The sequence below is a fragment of the Podarcis erhardii genome (genome assembly GCF_964252035.2).
Source record: "Podarcis erhardii genome assembly, chromosome: 16".
In the NCBI taxonomy this organism is placed as follows: domain Eukaryota; kingdom Metazoa; phylum Chordata; class Lepidosauria; order Squamata; family Lacertidae; genus Podarcis; species Podarcis erhardii.
Genome location: NC_138514.1, coordinates 19,336,265 through 19,358,394, shown reverse-complemented (window position 1 = coordinate 19,358,394; position 22,130 = coordinate 19,336,265). Strand labels below are relative to the sequence as shown.

At 46.9% G+C, this 22,130-nt stretch overlaps 1 protein-coding gene across 4 annotated transcripts; it reads right to left on the bottom strand.

Annotated features, from left to right (window-relative positions):
* Positions 1–8,714: 8,714 nt before the first annotated feature.
* LOC309331130 (TLC domain-containing protein 5-like) lies at positions 8,715–16,280 on the bottom strand. 4 transcript variants are annotated; one of them, XM_081843194.1, is made up of 3 exons: positions 16,066–16,280; positions 13,348–13,547; positions 8,715–11,645 (listed from the first exon to the last, which is right to left on the bottom strand). In XM_081843194.1, exons 2-3 carry the CDS (start codon positions 13,544–13,546, stop codon positions 11,107–11,109), a joined length of 738 nt encoding a protein of 245 aa, XP_081699320.1. In that variant the 5' UTR covers position 13,547; positions 16,066–16,280; the 3' UTR covers positions 8,715–11,106. The 4 variants fall into 4 exon arrangements, with proteins under 4 accessions (XP_081699320.1, XP_081699321.1, XP_081699319.1 ...); XM_081843195.1 differs by lacking the exon at positions 16,066–16,280 and adding an exon at positions 15,728–15,819; XM_081843193.1 differs by lacking the exon at positions 16,066–16,280 and adding an exon at positions 15,253–15,578.
* Between the last annotated feature and the right edge of the window lie 5,850 nt (positions 16,281–22,130).

The following is a 22,130-nucleotide window of genomic DNA, read 5'->3' as shown; positions in this document are numbered from 1 at the left end:
TTGAGAAAAGGATTGTACCTTGAATATCCTCCAAAGGTATAGTGTGAACGCTGTCATGGTTTAGGGCCTCAGCATGTTTTAATCCGACCCTGTACAGATACTCTGGTGGACACGATGCATTCCTTAGAGGTTGGGTCTGCTGCCCCTGTGGATCCTGCCACCTGAGGCAGTCGCCTCACCTTGCCTCATGAGTGTGCCAGCCCTGAAGTATAGTCCTCCAGCTCACCCAACAGAGGAAATGTTAATGATTCAAGTAGGAAATCCTGATAAGCAGAGAGTTCTGAAAGTTACCCTTTTAAAAAATCAATGATGTTTCTATGCCTGGGCTAGTATACCAGATGGTAGCCCAGGTGAACGATCTGGGCAAGTGGCCATCTTTGAGCATTGTTTTGGCTCATCTACCTTTGTTCCCTTGGAGTTAAACGGTGGAAACCATAACTGCAAAGCTTAAGGTCAAATTAGAAAGAAAGAAATCCTGTTTAATAGTGCACACAGCAAGCAGTTTTGCATACTGAACCGCCAGGAAGCATAAAAATAGAGTTTTGCAGAACGGTTGGGTGCAATTTGCCCACCTCTGAAGAGAGCCAGAAGTGACTGGGTGCATTCTACAACATGTTGCCATCTACTGGAAGATCTTAATACTGCAAATTTCCATTATCGCTATCTGCATAGCAGACGAGAGACAGAGGCCAGTCCTCCTAAATAAACCCTGTTTGCCTCTGCTTTGAATAGCACAGAGTAGACTGTAGAGCAAGAGTGAGAAGCTTCAGGTCCAGGGGCAAAATGCTTTGGGGCCTCTGTATCTTACCCTCAACACTCTTCCCAACCCCCTTCCCAGGCCTTACCAGCTTTCCCCAGGGAGGTTGGTCTGGTGCCATCCATTATACACTATGGGTAGGCAAACTAAGGCCCAGGGGCCAGATCCAGCACAATTGCCTTCTAAATCCAGCCGGTGGATGGTCTAGGAAACAGTGTGTTTTTACATGAGTAGAATGTGTCCTTTTATTTAAAATGCATCTCTGGGTTATTTGTGGGGCATAGGAATTCGTTCATTCCCCCCCCAAAAAAAATAGTCTGGCCCCCACAAGGTCTGAGGGACAGTGGACTGGCCCCCTGCTGAAAAAGTTTTTTGACTATCTAGGGGGACAGTGGACATGCTTTCACTGCTCAACAGTTTCAAGAAAAATGTAGAGAGCAAAACCAATCTCTGTATATAGCGTTTATCGACCTGGATAAGGCTTTCAACACTGTAAATCATAATGCTCTGTGGACTGTCCTTCTGAAAATCAGCTGCCTAGATAAATTTGTGAACATCCTTCGGCTCCTCCATGATAATATGACAGCAACAATCACAGATAACAATGGCTTTCAAAGTGAACCAATCACAGTGCAAACAGGCGTTAAACAAGGTTGTGTTATTGCCCCAACTCTATTTATTATTTTCTTTGCCATGATCCTACATATTGTCGAAGGGAAACTCCCCACCAGGGTAGAAATCGTATATTGAACAGATGGAAAGCTCTTTAACTTGAGTAGGCTGAAAGCAAAGAATAGGTTGCCATAACTTCCATCATAGAGCTTCAGTATGCTGATGACAACGTAGTATGTGCACACTCAGAGGATGATCTCCAAACCATCCTAAATATCTTCACAGAAGCCTACAGAAAGCTTGGCCTATCACTCAGCATCCAAAAAACAAATTGCTGCACCAACAAGCACAAAACAACCCCTCTGCAGTGCCACAAATCCAACTCAATGATGTAGTGTTAGAAAGTGTCAATCACTTCTCCTACCTGGGCAGTTACCTTTCCACAAGGGCCAACACTGATGCCGAAATCCAGCATTGCTTGAGCTTGGCGAGTGCAGCTTTCTCCTGATTGAAGTGCAGAGTGTTTGAGGACCGGGACATTTGCAGGAAAACCAACATGCTTGTTTACAAAGCTATTGTACTACCAACCTTACTGTATGCTTGTGAAACATGGACCACTTATAAACATCATCTCCAACTGCTCTAAAGATTCCAACAATGGTTTCTCTGGAAAAAAAATTACATATCACTTAGGAAGACTGGCGAACTAATGCCAGTGTACTGGAAGAAGCAAAGATCATGAGTGTCGAAGTAATTATTCTTCAACATCAGCATTGTTGGACCGGTCATATAGTTTGGATGCCTGATTATTGCCTCCCAAAGCAACTACTCTATTCCAAACTTTAAAATGGAAAGCATAATGCTGGTGGTCAACAAAAGAAGTTTAACAACTCTCTCAAGGCATTTTTTTTTTTTAAAGTGTAGTATAAACACAAACAATTGGGAAACACTGGCCTGCAAGTGCTCCAACTGGAGAACAGCCTTTATCAAAGGTGTTGTGGACTTTGAAGACACTCAAACTCAGGACGAAAGGGAGAAACAAGCTAAGAGGAAGGCACATTTGGCAAACCCTCACCATGATCAACTCCCGCCTGGAAACCTGGAAACCTACCGTATGTCCCCACTGTGGAAGGACGTGTGGAATTGGCTTACACAGTCACTGTTAAGACCATGTTCATGGAAGACAATTCTACTTAGCTACAAGTGATCACCAAGAATTGGGTTGTTGTTTTTATTTTGATTATGTACTTTGTGCTTTTATTTTCTGCCCTGAGACCTGCAGGTAGAGGGCGGTATATAAATTCAATAAATAAAATTAAAATAAAATAGATAAATCCTTGTGCCCCTCAAAAACCTCCGCACAGCAGTATAATATAGCCTAAGTGCTCTGCAAAGATAAGGATCACAAGCATTGCTCTACCCAATTTTAGGGCCGCCATACGTCCAGATTTTCCTGGACATGTCCTGGAATCGGGCAGCATAATAACTAATGACGTCTGGGTGGATTTTCACAAAATGTCTGGGGAAACCCAGGTGTATGGAAAGGGAAGCATTTAAAAATAAATAAATAAATAAATGAAAAATAAAAAGTCCTATAACTTTTGGGGGGGGGATATGGCAATCCTATCCACTTTTGTATCTGGTTCAACCCACCAATGACATGTGCTCCCCCAAAAGTTTCTCACTCCTGCAACTGGGTTACAAGGGTGATTATTACCAAGATCACAGCGGGTGTGGAGTGGAATACCCACCCCCAATTTCATGCCCTGTTGTGGTTGGAGGAAAATCTCTTCTCCAGGTGTGCTGTTTGCATTGGGAGGAAATCCCCCATTGCTGCCTTGTAAAGACAGATAGATAGATGAGCAAACCAATAAATTATATTATTATGGTTATCTGGATTGTTATGTACTGAGCTGAATAGGATCCAAAATGCAGCAGTCTGATTGGTCCTAGAGCAATAGGATTCAGAATGCAGCAGTCTGATTGGTCCTAGAGCAATAGGATCCAGAATGCAGCAGTCTGATTGGTCCACAGGACAAGAGCCACCCAATCCAGCTCCAGGTGGAAGTGAATCCGCAACCTGATTGGCCTACAGGAGAATCCCGAAATTAGCCAATCACGTGGGGCCCATTGTGTAAATAATGTATATAAAGCAGACATTCTGGAGGAACTTCCATTCCTCCTCAACACTATGAGCTGAATAAAGAGCATGAAATCCACTCTCGACTCCGAGTATATTTCATGGATAGAGGGCAGTGAATCAATGGGAGATGCATTTTAAAATGAAAGAGTGTGGCAAAACAATCAACTCTTGGAAACAGTTTGGACTTTAGTAGTTTTAGACACAAAGAGAGTGCATGATTGGGGGTGTGGGTGTGGTGGAACTAATCCTTGTATGCTTAACAAAATGTGGGGGGGGGGTTGGGACTCAATTTATTGACATAGGAGAGAAGAATAACTGAACTACAATGCAGTATTTAACACACACAGCCTGATAAATGGATTGGAACCTACTTAGGATAAAAGGAATTCAAAAGTTCTTTTTATTGAGTTTTTCAGCATCTCTCCGAATCTAGCACCTCCAGGGAAAAGCATCTTGATTGGCTGAAGCAGGAACTGTTTGGGAAGGGAGGTTCGTCCATTTATTTCAGCTTGCCAGAAAATCCATTGGCAGCCTCCCTTTTTTCATTCTATAATGCAGCAAATCTATCATGGTTAAGCAATGGCTGCCAAAAATGGAGTTCTCCTTAATTCACAGCACTAGGCTGAGCTGGCAACCTACATAACATATAAACACACAGAGGCTCTCCTAGCCTTCCACCCAAGTTTTCCAAAGTGCTGTGATACCATGGAATATTCACAAATACTCCAAATGCTGAGGAAAGTAGACCTTGGAGTCACCCACTGGGCAGTAGATTCTGGACAGACAAAAGAGGTACTTCTTCTCGTTTCACATAATTAACCAGTGGAACTCTATTATTATTAATAGATCCATAGATCTCAAAGCAGTTCACAACATCACAATATCTGGTAATGGCATCAAGCTTAAGAGTGCAAAATCTTGCCAGTTCCTCCCCACCTCCCAAAACAAGGGAAGACCCACAAGCCAAATTATTCCTGTACCCATCAGTTTTTAGACTCTGGAATTAACGGTGCATTGGGCTGCCTCCTCCTTAAAATAGCAATGTGCACAACTCTGCTTTAAAATGTGGCAAGGAATCCTTGGTGCATTTGGGGTCCACCCTGCTAATTCTGAGTGGGTCCCTGGACATTTGCCGCAAAGTCCTACCCAGATGGCACCATGGGTCCCCACAAATGATCATTATCAAGCAGATTAATTCCAATGAGCAGTCTCTCCCAATCTCTTACACACACACACACACAGAGAGAGAGAGAGAGAGAGAGAGAGAGAGAGAGAAAACATCCGTTTCAGTCTGGGCGGAAAAGATCAAAGTGGCACGGTTTAAAGAAATGAAAAACGTCTGCTGAAAACTGTTTTGGCGTTTGAAGGAGGAGCTCTTTGGAAATGAAAGCTTTCTTCAGCCTTTCACCCCAACCCCAAACCAAGCAATGCAGAAACTAGGAGCTGCCTAAGCATGTTTGGAGCTTTCATGAGATTTTTAAATGTTCTCCTCTCATCTCTGGATCCAAGGAACAGATTTGCTTACGGTGCTGGCTTTCCGCGAGATGGTCCAGACCTGAAGCTCTGTTTCTTAACCGCTCAGATGAAAGCTCTGAACTTTACAGCCTGGAAGTATATAAACAAGATACAGCTATGCAAAGGACCCTGTCAAAAGGAGAGGGGCAAACAGGAAGATTGGTGGAAGTTAATTTATGGCGGAATGTGAGTTCTTAAAAGTACGTATAACCATCTACTGCATCCTACCAATTATACATCTGAGGCTCCAATACTTTGGCCACCTCATGAGAAGAGAAGACTCCCTGGAAAAGACCCTGATGTTGGGAAAGATGGAGGGCACAAGGAGAAGGGGACAACAGAGGACGAGATGGTTGGACAGTGTTCTTGAAGCTACCAGCATGAGTTTGACCAAACTGCGGGAGGTAGTGGAAGACAGGAGTGCCTGGCGTGCTCTGGTCCATGGGGTCACGAAGAGTCAGACACGACTAAACGACTAAACAACAACAACAACACCGATTATACAACACAGGGTGCTGGTTATGGGAGCAAGTCTGGGGGCTCTGTGTGTTCAGTCATCAACACCCAGTCTGCACATGGGGAGACTGATCCAGAGGGAGCCCTACCCCACCCCCAATTCCTCTTGACAAACTGGGAGCAGTACCCCACTGAGGACCATGTTTCCCGAAGGAATGCTCCCTCCTGCATATGTTTAACTGACCCTTAAGGTCCTCCAGCCACCCATGCTAAGTGAAATTATATAGGTGTCTTCCAAGGACAGAGCCTTTTTGGTAATAGCACCTTATCTACGGAATAGCCTCCCCAGGAAGTTTGAGTAACTTGACTGAGTTTCCATTTCATCTGTGTCCCTGGGGAAAAAGGAGAAGCATGCACATTTTATGACAAGCCTTGCATACATAAAATCTCTTTTATTTTTATAAAATATAATACAAAGTTGCTACACCCATCACTGGTGGAACATTAAATAATTATTACACAGTAATTCAAAACATGGTGCTTTTATGCTAGTATTTTTATGCTGTCCTTTGTACGCACTTGGGGTCAGGACACCTTGGGCTAACCCTTCTGAATAGTGAAATCACGAATTATTTTAAGCACTGCAAGGATGGGGAGACCCATCCTTGATTCTAGAGCCTTTCATGAGTCAGTAGGAGCCAAGATACAATATCAAGGCATGACACACCTGGTGTTGAGCTTCAGAATGCAGGTGCTGGAGGCAGTGGGAGATCAAATATTTGAACACTCTTCCATATCAAAGAAAAGTCTTTGCCTGTGGAAATCTAGCATGTCAAGGTAGTGTTTGAATCCAGCCTTCTCTCTGAAATGCTAGTCACAGACAGGTGAACCCAGTCACCTGCACTTACCTTGCAAAAATATTTAAAATGCAGAACAAGCGATAAGACCTATTTGTTAAATAGAATGTCACCTGCATGTCTAACAATGTAATCTATGTTACTGAATGCAAGCACAAGAACAGACTTCGTAAATGGGTTTTGGAGGAACCACACATCAGCAATCTTGGCAAAGAAGCTCAATCAACCTCCCTCAAAACATTTTAATTCTGATGGTCACTCTGACTTGGAAATGTTACTTACAGAGCAGGAATGGGGAACCTGTGCCCCCCCCAAATGCTGTTGGACTGCATCAGCCCCAGCCACCATGACCAATGGTCAGGGATGATGGGAGCTGTGGTCCCCAACACAGAGCAATAATCAAATCCAGAAACATTAAAGGGGAACTGCTGTATCTATCACCTGATCAACTCTTATCTGGGTGATCTTACATTCTTCTTATATAGTAATGGAAAACTCATTTTTCTGAGTGTAGGTCCCTATGATGGCACCATCCAGAGACAAATTAGAGATATCTGAAGACATGGGAGAAGTACAAAAAGTGCTTAGGGGGAAAATGTGGGGTGAAACACAAGAACAGCCCAATGAAGATGGAGGATGTTAAAACCCACAGAAATGCTGGTTACCTATTGTGACGGGGAGGGACAGAAAACTGCAAGGGCAGGTATGGAATGGAATATAATGAAAAAGGGCATGGCTAGCAACCTGAACAGGAACATTCTGCACTGTAACATTTTGTTGCTGATCCCACTTGCAACTCTTCATTTCTATGTGGGGCTTAAGTTTCCTTTAGAAACAAAACAAAACTATCTTTCATACGCCAAACTCCTTCCACCTTGAGTGCTCTTAAAACCGTTGCCTTAGTTTGGTTCCCAGCATTCATTTGAAGCCTCAAGAATTGCTATCAAGGAAGGAAGAAACAGGAATGTTTAATTAAACAGTGCTAAGCCTGTATCTGGCCGTTCATTTATTTGCACATATAATCATTTAGTGTTTGATCATATTCTTCTAGGGTCCAGAGCCCTGGTTACTGGAGGAATTGCTGAGCCCCTTTTTAATGATATGAGCCTGCTGATCGCATACGTTTCAGCTCCCATTAATCCTGGGTTTGGTTATTGTGACACGTGGCCACACTCTTGTGTTGTATTTGGAGCCTGCCTGCCTGCCCTTCAGAGAACAATGGCAGCGAACGCAGCTTCCCTGACTTTTGCAAGATCGGTTTCTTGCACCTGACCATACTTGGGCTACCTTATCAAGGAAGCGGTTGCTGCTGTACGTCACAGATGCCGCTCCAAAGCATCAGGGTGGCTTGAGTGACCTTCCTTATCCAGTGGATAAGGCGATTATGCCAAGTTAAGCACTCGGCTCAGCTTTCTTTCTTGCACAAGCCGGTCTCCATCCTGCACACCTCTAATGCACAGAGATCCCACTGACCACGCAAAAGGGGAAGAGTCTCATGTACATATATAAAATTAGGCCCAGCAGCATCAGTGCCATTAGAGAGATCCTTGCAGGGACATCATTAATGGTAGTCCAGGGCTCCCAAGCCTAGGAACAAAGGAAACTTCCTTGGTCCACCCAGTTCAGTATTTACTCTCCCAGTCCTACCTAAAGGTGCCAAGGATTGAAGCTGAGATGCTAAGTAGCCCCCGTTCCCCAGCTTTCCACCACAATGGTAAACTAGTGAATGGACAAGTCTACAACAACCCAGACTAAGGAACTTGCTCCTTTCAATTATATATATATATATTTAAGAAGCAGAAGCTACCAGATTTATCCTGAGGATATATATTATGTGCTCTATTATATTATCAAAGCCATATAGATTCCAAGATCCAGCAAAGAATGGCAGGCATGCTGCCCAAGCACATCAAGGCTGGATTACTGCGATGTGCTTTTGGTGGGGCTGCCCATGGTTCAGAAGCTCCAGCTGGTGCAGAATAGAGCAGCCAGACTGCTGATGGATGGACCATTGTTAAAACACCTGCTCTGGCTGTCCATCTAGTACCAAGCCAGGTTCAAGTCCCTTTTATTAATTTACAAGGCCCTGAATGACTTAGGGACCCCTGGAATCCTTATACCCCAGACTGATCACAGGAATTATCTGCAAGAGCATCACCAGTTGTTCCTCTAGTTGGTGGGGCTCCTTTGAGAGCAGCAAGGAACCTAGCTTTTAGTGCCCTTGGTTCGCTCTTGTGGAATACTCTGTCAGTGGAGATTCAGCAATCACCTACTGTCATCTTCTAAACTCCTGCTGAAAACTATTCTGCAAGGCTTATGCAGGAAATTAGGAACCCACCTTTCCATAACAGTGAGCTGATTTCTGAGTTCAAAATTTTCTATATGGTTTTTATTGTATGGATTCATGTATTGAGTGTTGTACAGGCAGCAATCATTTTAGGTGTGTCTAACTGATGTGTGATTGCCGACACACAGGTCCTTTTGGACGTGGAAGAGGGCAGAATGGGGGTGGGGCATATTTATGCACACTCAGCCAATGCACACAGGGGCTGGGAACGGAAACCCCCCCATGCAAAATGGCTGCCTGTAAACCACTCTGATTTTATGAACAGTGGTATGTATTTTTTTATAAAACACACACACAATTGCTCAGTAGTACATTAGCCTTGCATGCAGAAGGTTCCAGGTTCAATCTCTGGCTTCTGCAGGTCTGGGAGTGACCCGTGCCTGAACACTGGAGAGCCACTGCCAATCAGTGTAGACAGTATTGAGTTACAGGAACCCAAGTTCTGACCCATTACAAGGCAGCTTCCTATGTTCCTGAGGCATAAGAGCAAGAGACAACATCTTCTTCCTCCACAACCCCAAGGGGTAGGGAGGGAATCAGTTCATTCAAACTCCTAGGGCCAGCTTAACCAGTATTCCAGGTACGTATAAAAATAAATCCCAGCCACATTGTAGCTCATATTATGGAAGCTGTCAGGTGCCTCTATACTTCAACCCTGGCATATAATGCCTACCTGGGACTTTTGACTCACTATACCAACATCCAGACCACACAGCCCAGGAAACAGCTAGAAACTATACATACAAACTTTCAGTCCACCCCCGCGAGCATGACACTGTTCAGATGGTCCCAAATATACCAATAGGACTTTTGTTGCAGCTCTGGCTGAACAAGGGAACCTAAGCACTGACTGCAGGGGAGCCAAACCCAAACATCGCTCACCTCAACAGTGCCACAACACTGATTTTAGTTCTTCTGCTTATTAGCACTCAAAATACAGAAGAGTGTGCCTAAGAGAAAACAGCAAGCTATCAGAAAACAAGAACTACTTTAAGGATTAGCCCCCTCTCCCTCCTGAATTCTAAAATGTGCTTTCAGGCATTATCTTCAAGCCAACAATAATCAATGGTTTCATTAACACTGGGCAATGTAACGTTGATTTACTGTTCAGGGAAGTCCCAGGCGTACTGGAGCAACGATTCCTGAAATACACGTTTGTGTGTGGTTTAAGAAGATGGGTTGATGGTTGGCATCCATCTGTCTCGGGAGACAATGGAGGGGTGTGCCTTTGAGAGTGAAGTCAAACCACTGGAGAGGTACAGCACCTGCTGTGGCTGTAGAGAATGATACTGGAGAGACAGGATTTGTTGCAGCTGGGGCAGGAGGTGGTAGATGATTTTGTCTACCTGGTTTCTACCACAAGATGGGTTGATATATCCCAACCTCCCGTTTTCAAGCCTGGTCTTCAGAGAAAGTGGAAGCATCCACTTAAGTATGATTGCTAAGTGAAACTGCCACGCTCAGATGTGGAATAGCCCTGAATATTGGCTCATAGTGGTGGCAGAATGGAAGGGCTGCTGCCACCTTCATGCTTCACATCTGGCTTTCCTGTCAGAAACAAATGGGTGAATCTTTGTTCCGATTCAGCATCATATTACACATTCAAAAAGTGGCAGGAATGGGAATCTTTCTCTTCCTGTGCCACTTCTCTTAGTTTTTGGATGCTATAAACGACAAGCTATCCTGATCCTTGAATGGCATGTTGGGGAAATGCACCGTAAAAATGAACTGGTGCTGCTTAGCAAGTCCCCTGGCATCTCTAGATAGGGTTGGGACTGGAACATTGCTTGCCTGAAAAAACTAGGGATCAGCTGCCAGTTAGTGTACAGTGTAGACATGGGCCAATGATCCCACTCAAGATAAAGGAGCATCCTCTGTTCTCATGTATAGTAGTGGCGTTGCTGGAGGAGGTTGTGGTTAATTGCATTCCAAGTGCTCACAGCCTTGGGAGTGCAAACAGGTTTTGTGTTGTACACAAGTGTTTTCATCTCATTGAATGCACCTCGTCTGCGGCACGATACGCCAATGTTTCCATAGTGCAAATTTCCCTGGAGTTGACACCTATTCCAGCCTACTCCAGCGTGACGTAGGTCTATCAGCTGGTCATTATTGTATCCTGCCCTTCCTCCAAAACACCCAGGGCAGGAGTTATCCTATTTTCCTCATAAAATCCCTGGGAAGTATGTTGCGTTTAGAGGAAAGTGGCTGGCAAAGGTCACCCAGTGAGCTTCGTGGCTAAGGAGGTCTTGGAACCGGGGTCTCCCCAGTCTTAATTCAGCACTCTACATATCTACTAGGCGGCCCGGGGTATTCATTCCAATGTGACCTGTCTTGCACACATGGCCTTGTGCACCAGACCTTTGGAAACTTCCCCCTGCCCCATGCTAACCAGATCATGAACACAGACCCAGATTGGGTGTCAATGGTCCTTCAGGTGCCCGTTGGTGTTCAAGTTCATCTCTTTGCTCCACCGGCTTCTCCAGGCATGGTACTTCTTCATGCTCTTCCTCCGGGCAAACCGGCAGATGCTGACCATGAAGACCCAAGACACGGTGTACATGATCACCCCGCCGACCTTGATGAACCACTTGGGCTTGGGCGACATCAACACGCAGTACATCAGCCACGCCCCGACCCCGATCCTCACCCCTGTGAAGAGCACCACAAAGAAGAAGTCCACCACGTCCCCCGTAAGAGTGTGGTAGAGCCCCTTCTCCCGGAGGAACCAACGGGCCTGCAGCAGCGGGTTGGTGATCTCGCTGCCAAAGATGACCCCGTTGACCTCCGCGGCCGACTCGCCCAGGGCGAGGGAGACAGTGATGCCCAGGATGCTGACAGTGTGATGGGCCAGCATGAGAGCCCCTTCTGCCTGGAAGTAGACGCACCAACCAAGATCGAAGAGGAAATAACCCAAGCTCATGCAGAGTGCATGGACCTGTAGGGTGGTGTTAGGTGACCCTGAAAGGAAAGGCAAAAGAAGGTCAGACTAAGGCTGGGCGATATATCAATATATCATCCAAAACCGGTTTGAAGTCCACACCCTTATATCAGTTTCATAATTTTTGACCTGGCAATATATTGTGAAACGTGATGTATGTGTGTATGTGTGCTATGCAAAAATTACAATGTGGGGAAAACCATGAAGCCAGCCAATGCCTCTACATAAAAAGGTAAAGGGACCCCTGACCATTAGGTCCAGTCGTGACCGACTCTGGGGTTGCGGCGCTCATCTTGCTTTATTGGCCGAGGGAGCCGGCATACAGCTTCCGGGTCATGTGGCCAGCATGACTAAGCCGCTTCTGGCAAACCAGAGCAGCGCACGGAAATGCCGTTTACCTTCCCGCCGGAGCAGTATCTATTTATCTACTTGCGCTTGACGTGCTTTCAAACTGCTAGGTTGGCAGGAGCTGGGACTGAGCAACGGGAGCTCAACCCGTCACAGGGATTCAAACCGCCGACCTTCTGATCAGCAAGTCCTAGGCTCTGTGGTTTAACTCACAGCGCCACCCGCGTCCCCTGTGCCTCTAAATAGGGCCATCCTTATTTCAGACGCTGTGATATACAGTGGTACCTTGGTTCCCGAATGTCTTAGTTGACGAACAAATCGGTACCCGAATGTCGCAAACCCAGAGATGTTCCAGTTTGCAAACTTTTTTGGAAGCCGAATGTCAGCATTGTTTCTGGGGCCAAGCAGCCAATCGGAAGCTACACCTTGCTTTGCAAACGTTTTAAAGTCAAACAGACTTCCAGAACGGATTGAGTTCGAGAACCAAGGTAGTTCTGTATTGGTATATCACGATGCTGAAAACCAGATAACCCACCCCTAGGTCAGACTGCATCCAGCTTGTAAGAAGCTGATTTATATCAAGCCGGACTATTGGTCCATCTAGCCAGTAGTGTAGTGGCAAATTCAGAAGTCTTCATGATACTCACAGCCTTCTAAGATTATACAGCTTTCTAAGATTATACAACACAGGCGTCCCGTCCCCCCCACTAATGCTAGGGTTATGTTCCGGCCCGCCATGCACATAAGTGAAATTGGGTAATGTGGGGAGCATCCTTTAAACACCCTCTGTCATTCTCTCTTCAATCTTTGCAAAAAAAAAAGCTGTATCCAAAAATATCCACAACTAGAACTGAAGCTCTGGGGCTGGCAGAAGACTGGAGGATGTACGGGAAACTGGCTGCTGCTGCGCTACCCTGCACATCAGCTGTTAGGCAGGGAGGCTGAGCAGCCTAAACAAAGACCTGCTGCATCTCCAGTCTCTGCAGGGCTTCCTCCACCCTCCATGACATCCTCTTTGGGCTCCAGGGAGGGTCTCCACATGAGCCATGAGTACTCTCCAACTCCTGCCATTTCTGAGTAGGAATTCATTCATTTATTTATTTCCCTGTGCTGCGTGTGTACATAGTTGCACACAAGTCGATTGCACATTAAGTGGGGGAGGATACCTGCTCAGGCAGTGACCGTTTTAGGCACGTGTGGCATGTGCACGACTGCACACGTGCGCATCACGTTGAACCCTGAACCATCTGAACTATTTTCAATTCCATTTCCAATAGCCCCTTATATCTACTTTGCTGCTGTCGCTGTCCCCACGTTGTTTTTCAGCCAGTGTGGAGCCAACTTCTGATCTAAGGTGAGGCGGTTGCAGCGTACCTGGGTAAGACATAGGCCACGGGCCATCGATAAAGCTGATGTAGCCGGAGAAGCAAGTGGCAAGAACCCCGTGAGTCAGAGTGACCAGCCTGCAACTCCACTCGTAGGTGCGGCCTTTGAACCAATGGCAAGACCACGTGTAGAGGGAGAGCCAGCCAATCAGGCTGAAGGCCACCCGGAGGGCCATGGTAGCCACCATCCTGTGGTGGGATAGAGGGGAGAAAGAAAAGGATGAAGTTAAATCCCTCAGTTCTTGCAAATAACCAGAAACCCCCCTGCCCCTCACAAGATGCGGGATCACTTGCCACCAATCACTCCTGCTAGTTAGAAATTAGCCAGGCGCCAGGTGCATTTTGCTACTGGTTTGGAGCCAACTGCAATTTCTGGGCGCCAGGTTGACAACCACTATTCAAAAACCTCTACCTTAGTCCATGGTTAGTTCCATTTCCACTGTGTGTTTTTTTCCTTCTTCCATACTGAGGCAAGTGAATTGTTGTAAGAGGAAGCTACAGTCAAGCAATGTAGCTAAGATTCCAGAACCATAAAACTGTAGCATTGGAAGAGACCCCAGTGCTCATCTACAGTAGTCCAACCACCTGGTGAATAGACATTCCATTGTGGCAACCATAACCCAGGTTCAAGGTGCCATTTGAATCCAGGTTCAAGGGAGGCATATATCTTAGTTTCTATAACACCGCTTCTAATAGCAATCTTGTGTGGTGGGTGTTGTCAAAAAGAGGTGACAGAAGCTTTTGAGAAATGGGAGGTGCCAGCATTCTCTGGGGAAAACCTAAAGGTTAGCAAAGCACAAAGAGCCTGAAATGCTGGTCAAGTGATTTCCAATTGTTTATTTCCACAAATTATTTATTTCCAATAACTTTTCACTAAGTGCTAAGCAGTACTCTGTATCCTTTGTTTTTTTCTTTAACCCTCTCCATGTCTGTGTAAGGCAAGGTGTCGTCTATTCCGATCACACACTGTGCAGCTTCTGTGAGGACTGGAAACTTACTAGGTTTTTAAAAGGAGGGTTAACAGTTGCATCTGTTTCCACTAGCAGTGTTCCTTAGATAGTGGACTGAGACCTACCAGTGAGCTTGGGGGGGGGGCACTTTCACATGCCACAGCTTGCCCAGTGCCTCCTCACTTGCGTGCCCCAACCCCTAGCCTCATCATAGCCTCTTGCAATGGACTAAGTTGTTGCATGGTGAATAAAGGTGGCCAGGAGTCAGAGAAAAGAATAAAGCTCTCTCTCCTCTGCAGGGCCAGAAGAAGTGTAGAAGGAAATTATAAAGTGAGATCAAAGGTTAGTATTTTTAAATATATATACAGTGGTACCTCGATTTATGAACTTAATCCATTTCAGAAGTCCATTCTTAAACCAAAGCCGTTCTTAACCTGAGGCACACTTTCCCTAATGAGTCCTGCCACCGGTGCTTCCATTCATAGACCAAGGTAAAGTTCGCTAACCTTAACACTACTTCTGGTTTTGAGAAGTTCTTATACCGAATAGCTCATAAACAAGGCTGTTCTTAAACCGAGGTACCACTGTATTATTATTATTGGATGACAACAGATAAATCCGAAATAGAAAGGAGGAGGGGAAGAAGGGGAAACTGTTATGGGAGGAAGAATAAAATGTAAAATGAGAGATGAAAGAAACTGGCAGTTTTGGGGGGGGGCGGCGGTTAAAGTACAAGTTAAGCGTGAAATGAAAATGGGAGAAGAAATTACAGGTGATGGGTAAAAACACTTGGAGAGGTATGTGAGGTTCGGAAGGGAAAACTCTAAAAGAAAAAGCCTCCCCCCCCCCCACTTACAGCCTTTGGATCAGCAAATGCTGCCTAAAATCTGGAAGGTGAGCCACAGTACTCAAGCACTGAGATTTTCCAGCACACTACCTCCTACCTGAGCCATTTCAGTGGAGGTGCAACGGGGAGGGGGGGGCGGCTTTTCATTTCAGCAATTTCTTAAAGGGAAACCGAGCTCCTTGCAGCTGAGCTCTTAAGTCCCTTCCTTTCCCCCTTTCCTCCAGATCGGTGGGGAGGAGGCGAGAGACCCTTTGCACGTGCTTTGAGCTTCGCTTATTGGATGCCTCGTCCGTCTTCAGGGCCGAGGCATCCCTGGCGTTGGAAGGAAGATCCGGGGTTAAAACCCCGTTGGGAATCCCGTCTTCATGCCTGGGAAGCGCTGCGCGCGCTCTCCGCGCCCTCCCTTAAAGAGGCTTCCGCCGCCTTGATGGAGCGCAACAGGAGGTCCCCAGTCTGAGAATCCGGCCCCCGTCTCCTCCCTCCGGCCCCAAAGACCTTCTCCTGCCCTGCAGAGCCCAGCAGGGTCGTGCGCCCGCTTTGGGGAGCCCCCGCGCGCTCCTTGGAGAGGTTACCTGGCCCGGAGCGCCGACGGGGCCACCGCGCCGCTCCCCCTCCCGCGGCTCCTCCGCCCCCCGGGCAGGCGAGGCGTCTCCGCGTTACGATGATCGCCGAGCCGGAGGCGGCAACGACGGCGGCGGCAGAAAGGCAGACAGAGAGGGAGGCGGAGAGGAGCCGGCTTAGGGTCACCTGCTGGTGGGGAGGAGAGATCGCAGCGCCGAGGACAGGGTGGGGACAAGGGGCCGGGCCGGGAAGGAGGGGAGAGCCTGAAGCAGCCCACCCCCTCGGCGTATTCGGGGGAAGGAGGAGAGAGAAAGGGAAGAAAAAGGATGAAGGGTGGCGAGCGACAAACCCTCTCCGAAGGTCGCTTCCAGACGAGCTGAGCGTCAACCCCACAAGAGCGCCCAACCCATGGTTGACAGGGTTGTCAGATGTCAGTCAACCAATGTCAGTCCTGCTCAGAGTAGACCCTTGAAGTTAATGGACAAGAGCCACTTAGATTCATCCATTTCAAGCGGTTTACTCTCAGCAGATCTTAACTGGGAACACACCCACCCCACCCGTTTCCTGGCGTGATCGGAATTGGTCGGTGCGCGTGTGTTAAGAAAGGAAATGAGCGGGTGTCTGATTATCAATAATTTCAGTGGGCGGGAGGTGTAGAGAGACGCTTCCGTGCCTCTTGCCAGGTCTTCCAGGAACAGAGAGCCCCGGCGAGGAACAAGTAAAATCTGTTGCGCAGGAGATCACTCGGGTGAGCTGGACGTGACCCCTTCGAAATACTTATCCAGTCCTCCCTAAGCAAGGAGGGACTTTGCACATACGTCAAGGAAGGTTTCCAGCAGGTGGGGTGGGATAGGGGGCGGAAGCGCAGTTCAGGCTGCGCCTTCCTCTCTTGCTGAAAACGTCATTTTGACAGCGGGTTGTTTCAGGCTCACTGAGAAATTCACGGATGAGAATGCGATCAATGACTACGGCTAGGTACAGACTACAAGTACCACACCTTTAAAGCACATTCTTCCCCTCAAAGAATTCTGAGCACTGTGCTTTACCGCTTACACACAGCCTTTCTCAACCTGCGGGTCCCCAGATGTTGAACTACAACTCCCATCACCTCTAGCTAGCAAGGCCAGAGCTCAGGGATGATGGGAGTTGTAGTCCAACAACATCTGGGGACCCACAGGTTGAGAACCACTACTTGCATACTACAGTGCCCAGAATCCTTTGAGGGAAAGTGTGTTGAAGGTGCTTAAGTGGTTTCGTGGTTGGAGTATTGGCCTAGATAAGGCATAGATGAGGCATAGGTGTTTGGGACTACAATTCCTGTCATCCCTGACCACTGGTCCTGTTAGCTAGGAATGATGGGAATTGTAGTCCCAAACATCTGGAGGACCAGAGTTTGCCTATGCTTAGAACCTGAGAATAGAAGTGGGAAATCTGTGGACTTTCTGATGTTGCTGGACTGCAGCTCCCATGATCCCTGACAAATTGCCTTTTTGGCTGAGGCTGATGGGAATTGGAGTCCAAAACATCAGGAGGGTCCCAAGGTCTGGCCTCAGGCATCCTTCTCCAACCTGGTGTCACCCAGAACTCTCGGACTACAACTCCCATCAGCACCAGCCACAAGGGGTGGACCAACAGATACGTCAGTGTGGTGTAGTGGTTAGCGTGCCAGACTAGGATCTGGGAGACCAGGGTTCAAATCCCCAGTCAGCTCTGAAGCTTACTAGGTGACCTTGGGCCTGTCACTGTCTCTTCACCTAACCTACCTCACAGGGTTGTTATGAGGATAAAGTGGGGAGACAGGAAAAGCCATGTATGCTTTCTGGGGGGAAGGTGGGATAGAAATCAAATAAATAAGTAAATAAATTTCAAGTTATAGTGTGTATGCAGCTTACAAGTGTCTCTCTCCCACACTGGCATGCCACATTTTCCACCTACAGAGTAGAAAATACTGGTAGAAAAGTGGGTAGGTAGGTAGAAAAATCTTCTGATGCTGTATGAAACAGCTTTGTTTCCATCCAGCCCACAGCAAGTCATTTAGGAACAAAGGTACAGGGTAACTGAGGTGGGGAGGACCTTTCTGGGCTGATGGCCCCAGAAGGCTCTTCGATCAAACACAACATTTTGGTTCCATGGACCTCTGAATTCTATGCTTTCATTAAAAGGCCAGTGTTGATTATATGTTTGCTTATGGCTCTGCCTAGTCTAGTAATTATCACACCGTGAGTCAGGTCGGATGATGATCTCTCCAGTCCTGATGGCCCAGTCATGCATAACTTTGACATGACCAATTGCCCTTCTGAACACAAATAAATTAAGCCATTTTGTGCATGATTGTTTTGTACATCCAACAAAGCAAACAAGCATCGCTTTCTTCCACTTGAGCCTTCCCTGTAAATGTTGGTTGATTGCGGGGAAAGTGGGATGTGTGTGTGTGTGTGTGTGTCTGAAATCCGGAATAGCAGCACTCCTCTTAGGAGATGCATATTATATCCTACAACAAAAGTGAAGTCCCCTCATGTAGCTTAACTAGTGATAAACACCATATTTACTCACAGCCTTTGCAACAGTAGTAACCTTAGATTGTCGTTGCTGTTGCTAGCTTTGCCCTTCCAGTTTTGTGAACCGCTAATTGCCTTCGATTTTAAGAGTACCTCTATTGTTTACTTTGCTGTCAATTAATGCCCTTAAGGCATATCATCAAGGACTTCCTGTTGTTTAAGCCACCCATGAATCATGACAAATCACTAAAATTTGATCTGCCTCTGTATTCGCAGATTTACATACTTAAAGGTAAAGGTAAAGGGACCCCTGACCATTAGGTCCAGTTGTGACCAACTCTGGGATTGCGGCGCTCATCTCGCTTTATCGGCTGAGGGAGCCGGCGTACAGCTCCCTTGTCATGTGGCCAGCATGACTAAGCCGCTTCTGGCGAACCAGAGCAGTGCACGGAAACGCATTTTACCTTCCCGCCAGAGCGGTACCTATTTATCTATTTGCACTTTGATGTGCTTTCGAACTGCTAGGTTGGCAGGAGCAGGGACTGAGCAACGGGAGCTCACCCCGTTCCGGGGATTCGAACCGCCGACCTTCTGATCGGCAAGCCCTGGGCTCTGTGGTTTAACCTACAGTGCCACCCGTGTTCCTTTACATACTTAGTGAATGGCTAATTGCTTGCTGCAAGAAATATCACTCTTTGCCATTTGGAGCAGGGGAGTGATTTGGGCCTTTCTCCCCTTTCTCCCTCTTCCTCACTAATTTCCAGATATGGCATTTCCCCACAAAATATTTATCTCCTCCCCACCCCGTACGACAACTTTGACCCTAGGTTATGGGCGCAACAACAGAATGTCTAGGCGCTCTTTTTTATAACAAAAATACAAAGCTGAAAATGAATGGACTGCAGCTAAAACATTATGTTCGTTTTTCACATGGTCTTGTCCTTCCCCTGGCCACCCCCTAATACTCTTAAGAGGGCCTCTTCTCCAGTCTTCAGAGAGTAGCTGGAAGTGAGGAGGCAGAAAAAAGTCCTCCTTTCCTTCCACTCGGCAGTTTTAATTGAAAATCATAGGTGCAGTACTGCGCCCAGAGCTCAGAAACTGCTTGTGCTAATGAAATTCCGTGTCTCCAAAGACACGTGTCTCCCTAGAACAATGGGAGTTTCGAACACTGCCACTTGCATGCCAATCATATGACACAATAATAAAGTCAGGTGATTGACAGCTGGGCAGCCCATCCACCTGTCAAAGCCAACCCACGGGGGCGAGAGGCAGTGAGCAATTCGGACTGAGCTTCCCATTCATCAGCAAGGAGTTCAGTCCTGTTTTCTGTCGGGTTCTGGTGGGCAACAGAGCTCCATGTGGAACTCAGCGCGAGGAAAGTAACCAGGTAAAGGTGTTTTCCAGAAGCAGCAAGGAACATTCTTTTAAAAAGTGTGAAGCAGCTCTCGAGGCTGCACATCTAAGCACATTCACTGCCCATCAGTAAAGACATGAAGGATCAACTGGATTCTGCTCACAACACCACACACTGTCAAATCTAATAGCGGTGTGACCTGAAAATGTGCATTTTCTGCACTTGCCCCTGTACTGTGAGGCTGTACAGGTGAGGCTGCAACCACCAGTGGTTTCAGATGTCTTAAGAAGAGCCCTGCTGGACCTAGTCCACCTAGTCTGGAATCATGTTCTCACAGTGGCCAACCAGATACCTATAGGAAACCCACAGGTAGGATTCAAACACAAGAGCACTCTTCCCTCCTGCGGTCTCCAGCAACTGGTCTTGTAAAGACTTCTCTTTTCGCCTAGGCTTTCCTTGACCCATAAGATCAAGGACCCTGTATGAGAGGCTGGGAAGAGAAGATCTCCCAGGGTGGGAGGTTGCGAGAAGGATTAAGATATAGCTTTGAGAGAGGGCTTTGAATTTACTTCACTCTTTTTTGTTTTTATTTAGATTTTATTTAGTTTTATTTTATTTTATTTTATTTATTTATTTATTTATTTTATTTAGTTTGTGTTTTATTGTACTGTATGATGGAAAAGTTTCAGTAAAGAATTATTGGGGGTGGGGAGATCAAGGACCCCATTTTATGTCTTAGAAATCCTATTTTACTTGTTTCCCTCTGCTTTTATGCTACAGTTTTGCTGGTATTTTAATGATACTGTTTTGGTTTTTACATTGTGCAATGCTTATTAAATGCTCCCAAATGAAACAGATAAATAAAATGTTAACTGGGAGCAACTCCCACGGAATTCTGCATGACTAACATACACCTGAGTAGGCATGTATAAGAGGAGACTGCTTCAAGTGAGCAGCCATCATTTGTAAAATGGCTTTAAGCAGAAAAAGATCAATAAATGCATTTTTTAGCATTACTAAGGGCATTTGGGGGACTGGTGTCCCCCGAAGTATCCAAAACAATTCAAGGGACCATAGATATCTCACCCCAGTTGTTTTCACTGTCCCTCTTCAAAGGCCTAAATGTTGATATGAGGACTAAGGATTTATTGACTATTCTTTTAGTAACTTCAGCGTTGTGGGTTCAAGTCCTACATTGGGCAAAAGATCCCTGCATTGCAGGGGGCTGGACTAGATGACTCTTGTGGTCCCTTCCAACTCTACAATTTTATGAAGCACCTTTCATGGGCTATTGCTGAGAAAATAACTGATCACTCAAAAGGGATTGATTCATTGATTGAAGGTCGTTACATACTGCTTAATTGCTGACATCTCTATCAGCAGAGTACACAAAAATGATGAAAAGCGTACAAAGGTTAAAATCAGTTAGAATTAATCGTAAAAATGAGGGAAACAAATCCTTAAAATGTCTGCTAAAAAGGAAAGATCTGAAGCTCAGGAGAGAGAAAGCTTCTCTAATCATAGCTGTCAACCGTCCCTTATTTGGCCGGAAACTCCCTTATCCCAGCGCCGTGTCCTGCTGCTGTCCCAGATTGATGATGTCCCTTAAATTTCCTGGGTTTCAATGCCGCCTGGGAGAAAAGGGCTACTATCCCCACCTCCCAGCCACCCCCACTCGCAGGGATAAGACCCATCCCCACAAGGGTCTGCTTACATCGCGGCAGAGCCTCAGTGAGCATCTGTCTGTCTCGGGAGATAAGGGAGAAGTGCACCTTTGGGGGAGAATGTCAGCTTGTTGGAGAGTCTCACCGCCTGCCACCCAACACACCGTAACTCCCGGGGCGCACCAGGAGCTGCAAAGATGATGTGCACTCGGGGGCAGGGGCGATCTGCCTATGGGGCGTGACTATGGTGCCATCTGGGGGCTTCCTTCCCCGAACAGAAAGCAGCCAGCTAGCTCCCCTGTTCCCTGGACTCCAGCAAGACTTTGGGAGCTCTAAGCAGGCGGAGGTAACCGTGTCCGGCCCATCCTGTTGAGTGGCAGGGCTCACCCCCTTCTTTAAAGGGCCAGCGAGGAGAGAACTATCGCTGCTTCAGCATCCCTTACGACTTTAGCAGGCACAGTTAGATAAGCAGGGTCTTGCTCGGCACAAGATCTAGGGCAGGCATGCACTGGCGGAGGAAGAGGAGCGTGGGGGAGTGCCCAGCCCCCGGCAGCGCGATCCCGGCCGGGTGCAATCACGGCTGCCCCTCCCCCCCGTGCTGGGCACCCCGCCCCCAGGACACACACTAGCCCACCCCCTGTGTCGCAGCACGAAGCTCTGCCACTGCAGGCATGTGCAACAGGTCTCTTGGGAGTTGGACGTGCCTGATCTAGGGGGAGGGGGATTCTTTTAGATTACCTGTTGCACTGTTTTTCTCTGGGGCATTGTCACCTCTTGCCGGGACCTGGTAACGATCCTGAAGCCAACCTGCCCAAGCCGATTTTTTCTTTTAATGACCATTCCCCTCACCTATTTCCGTTGTCGTATCACAGTACTGTACACGTCCGACATGGGGGAA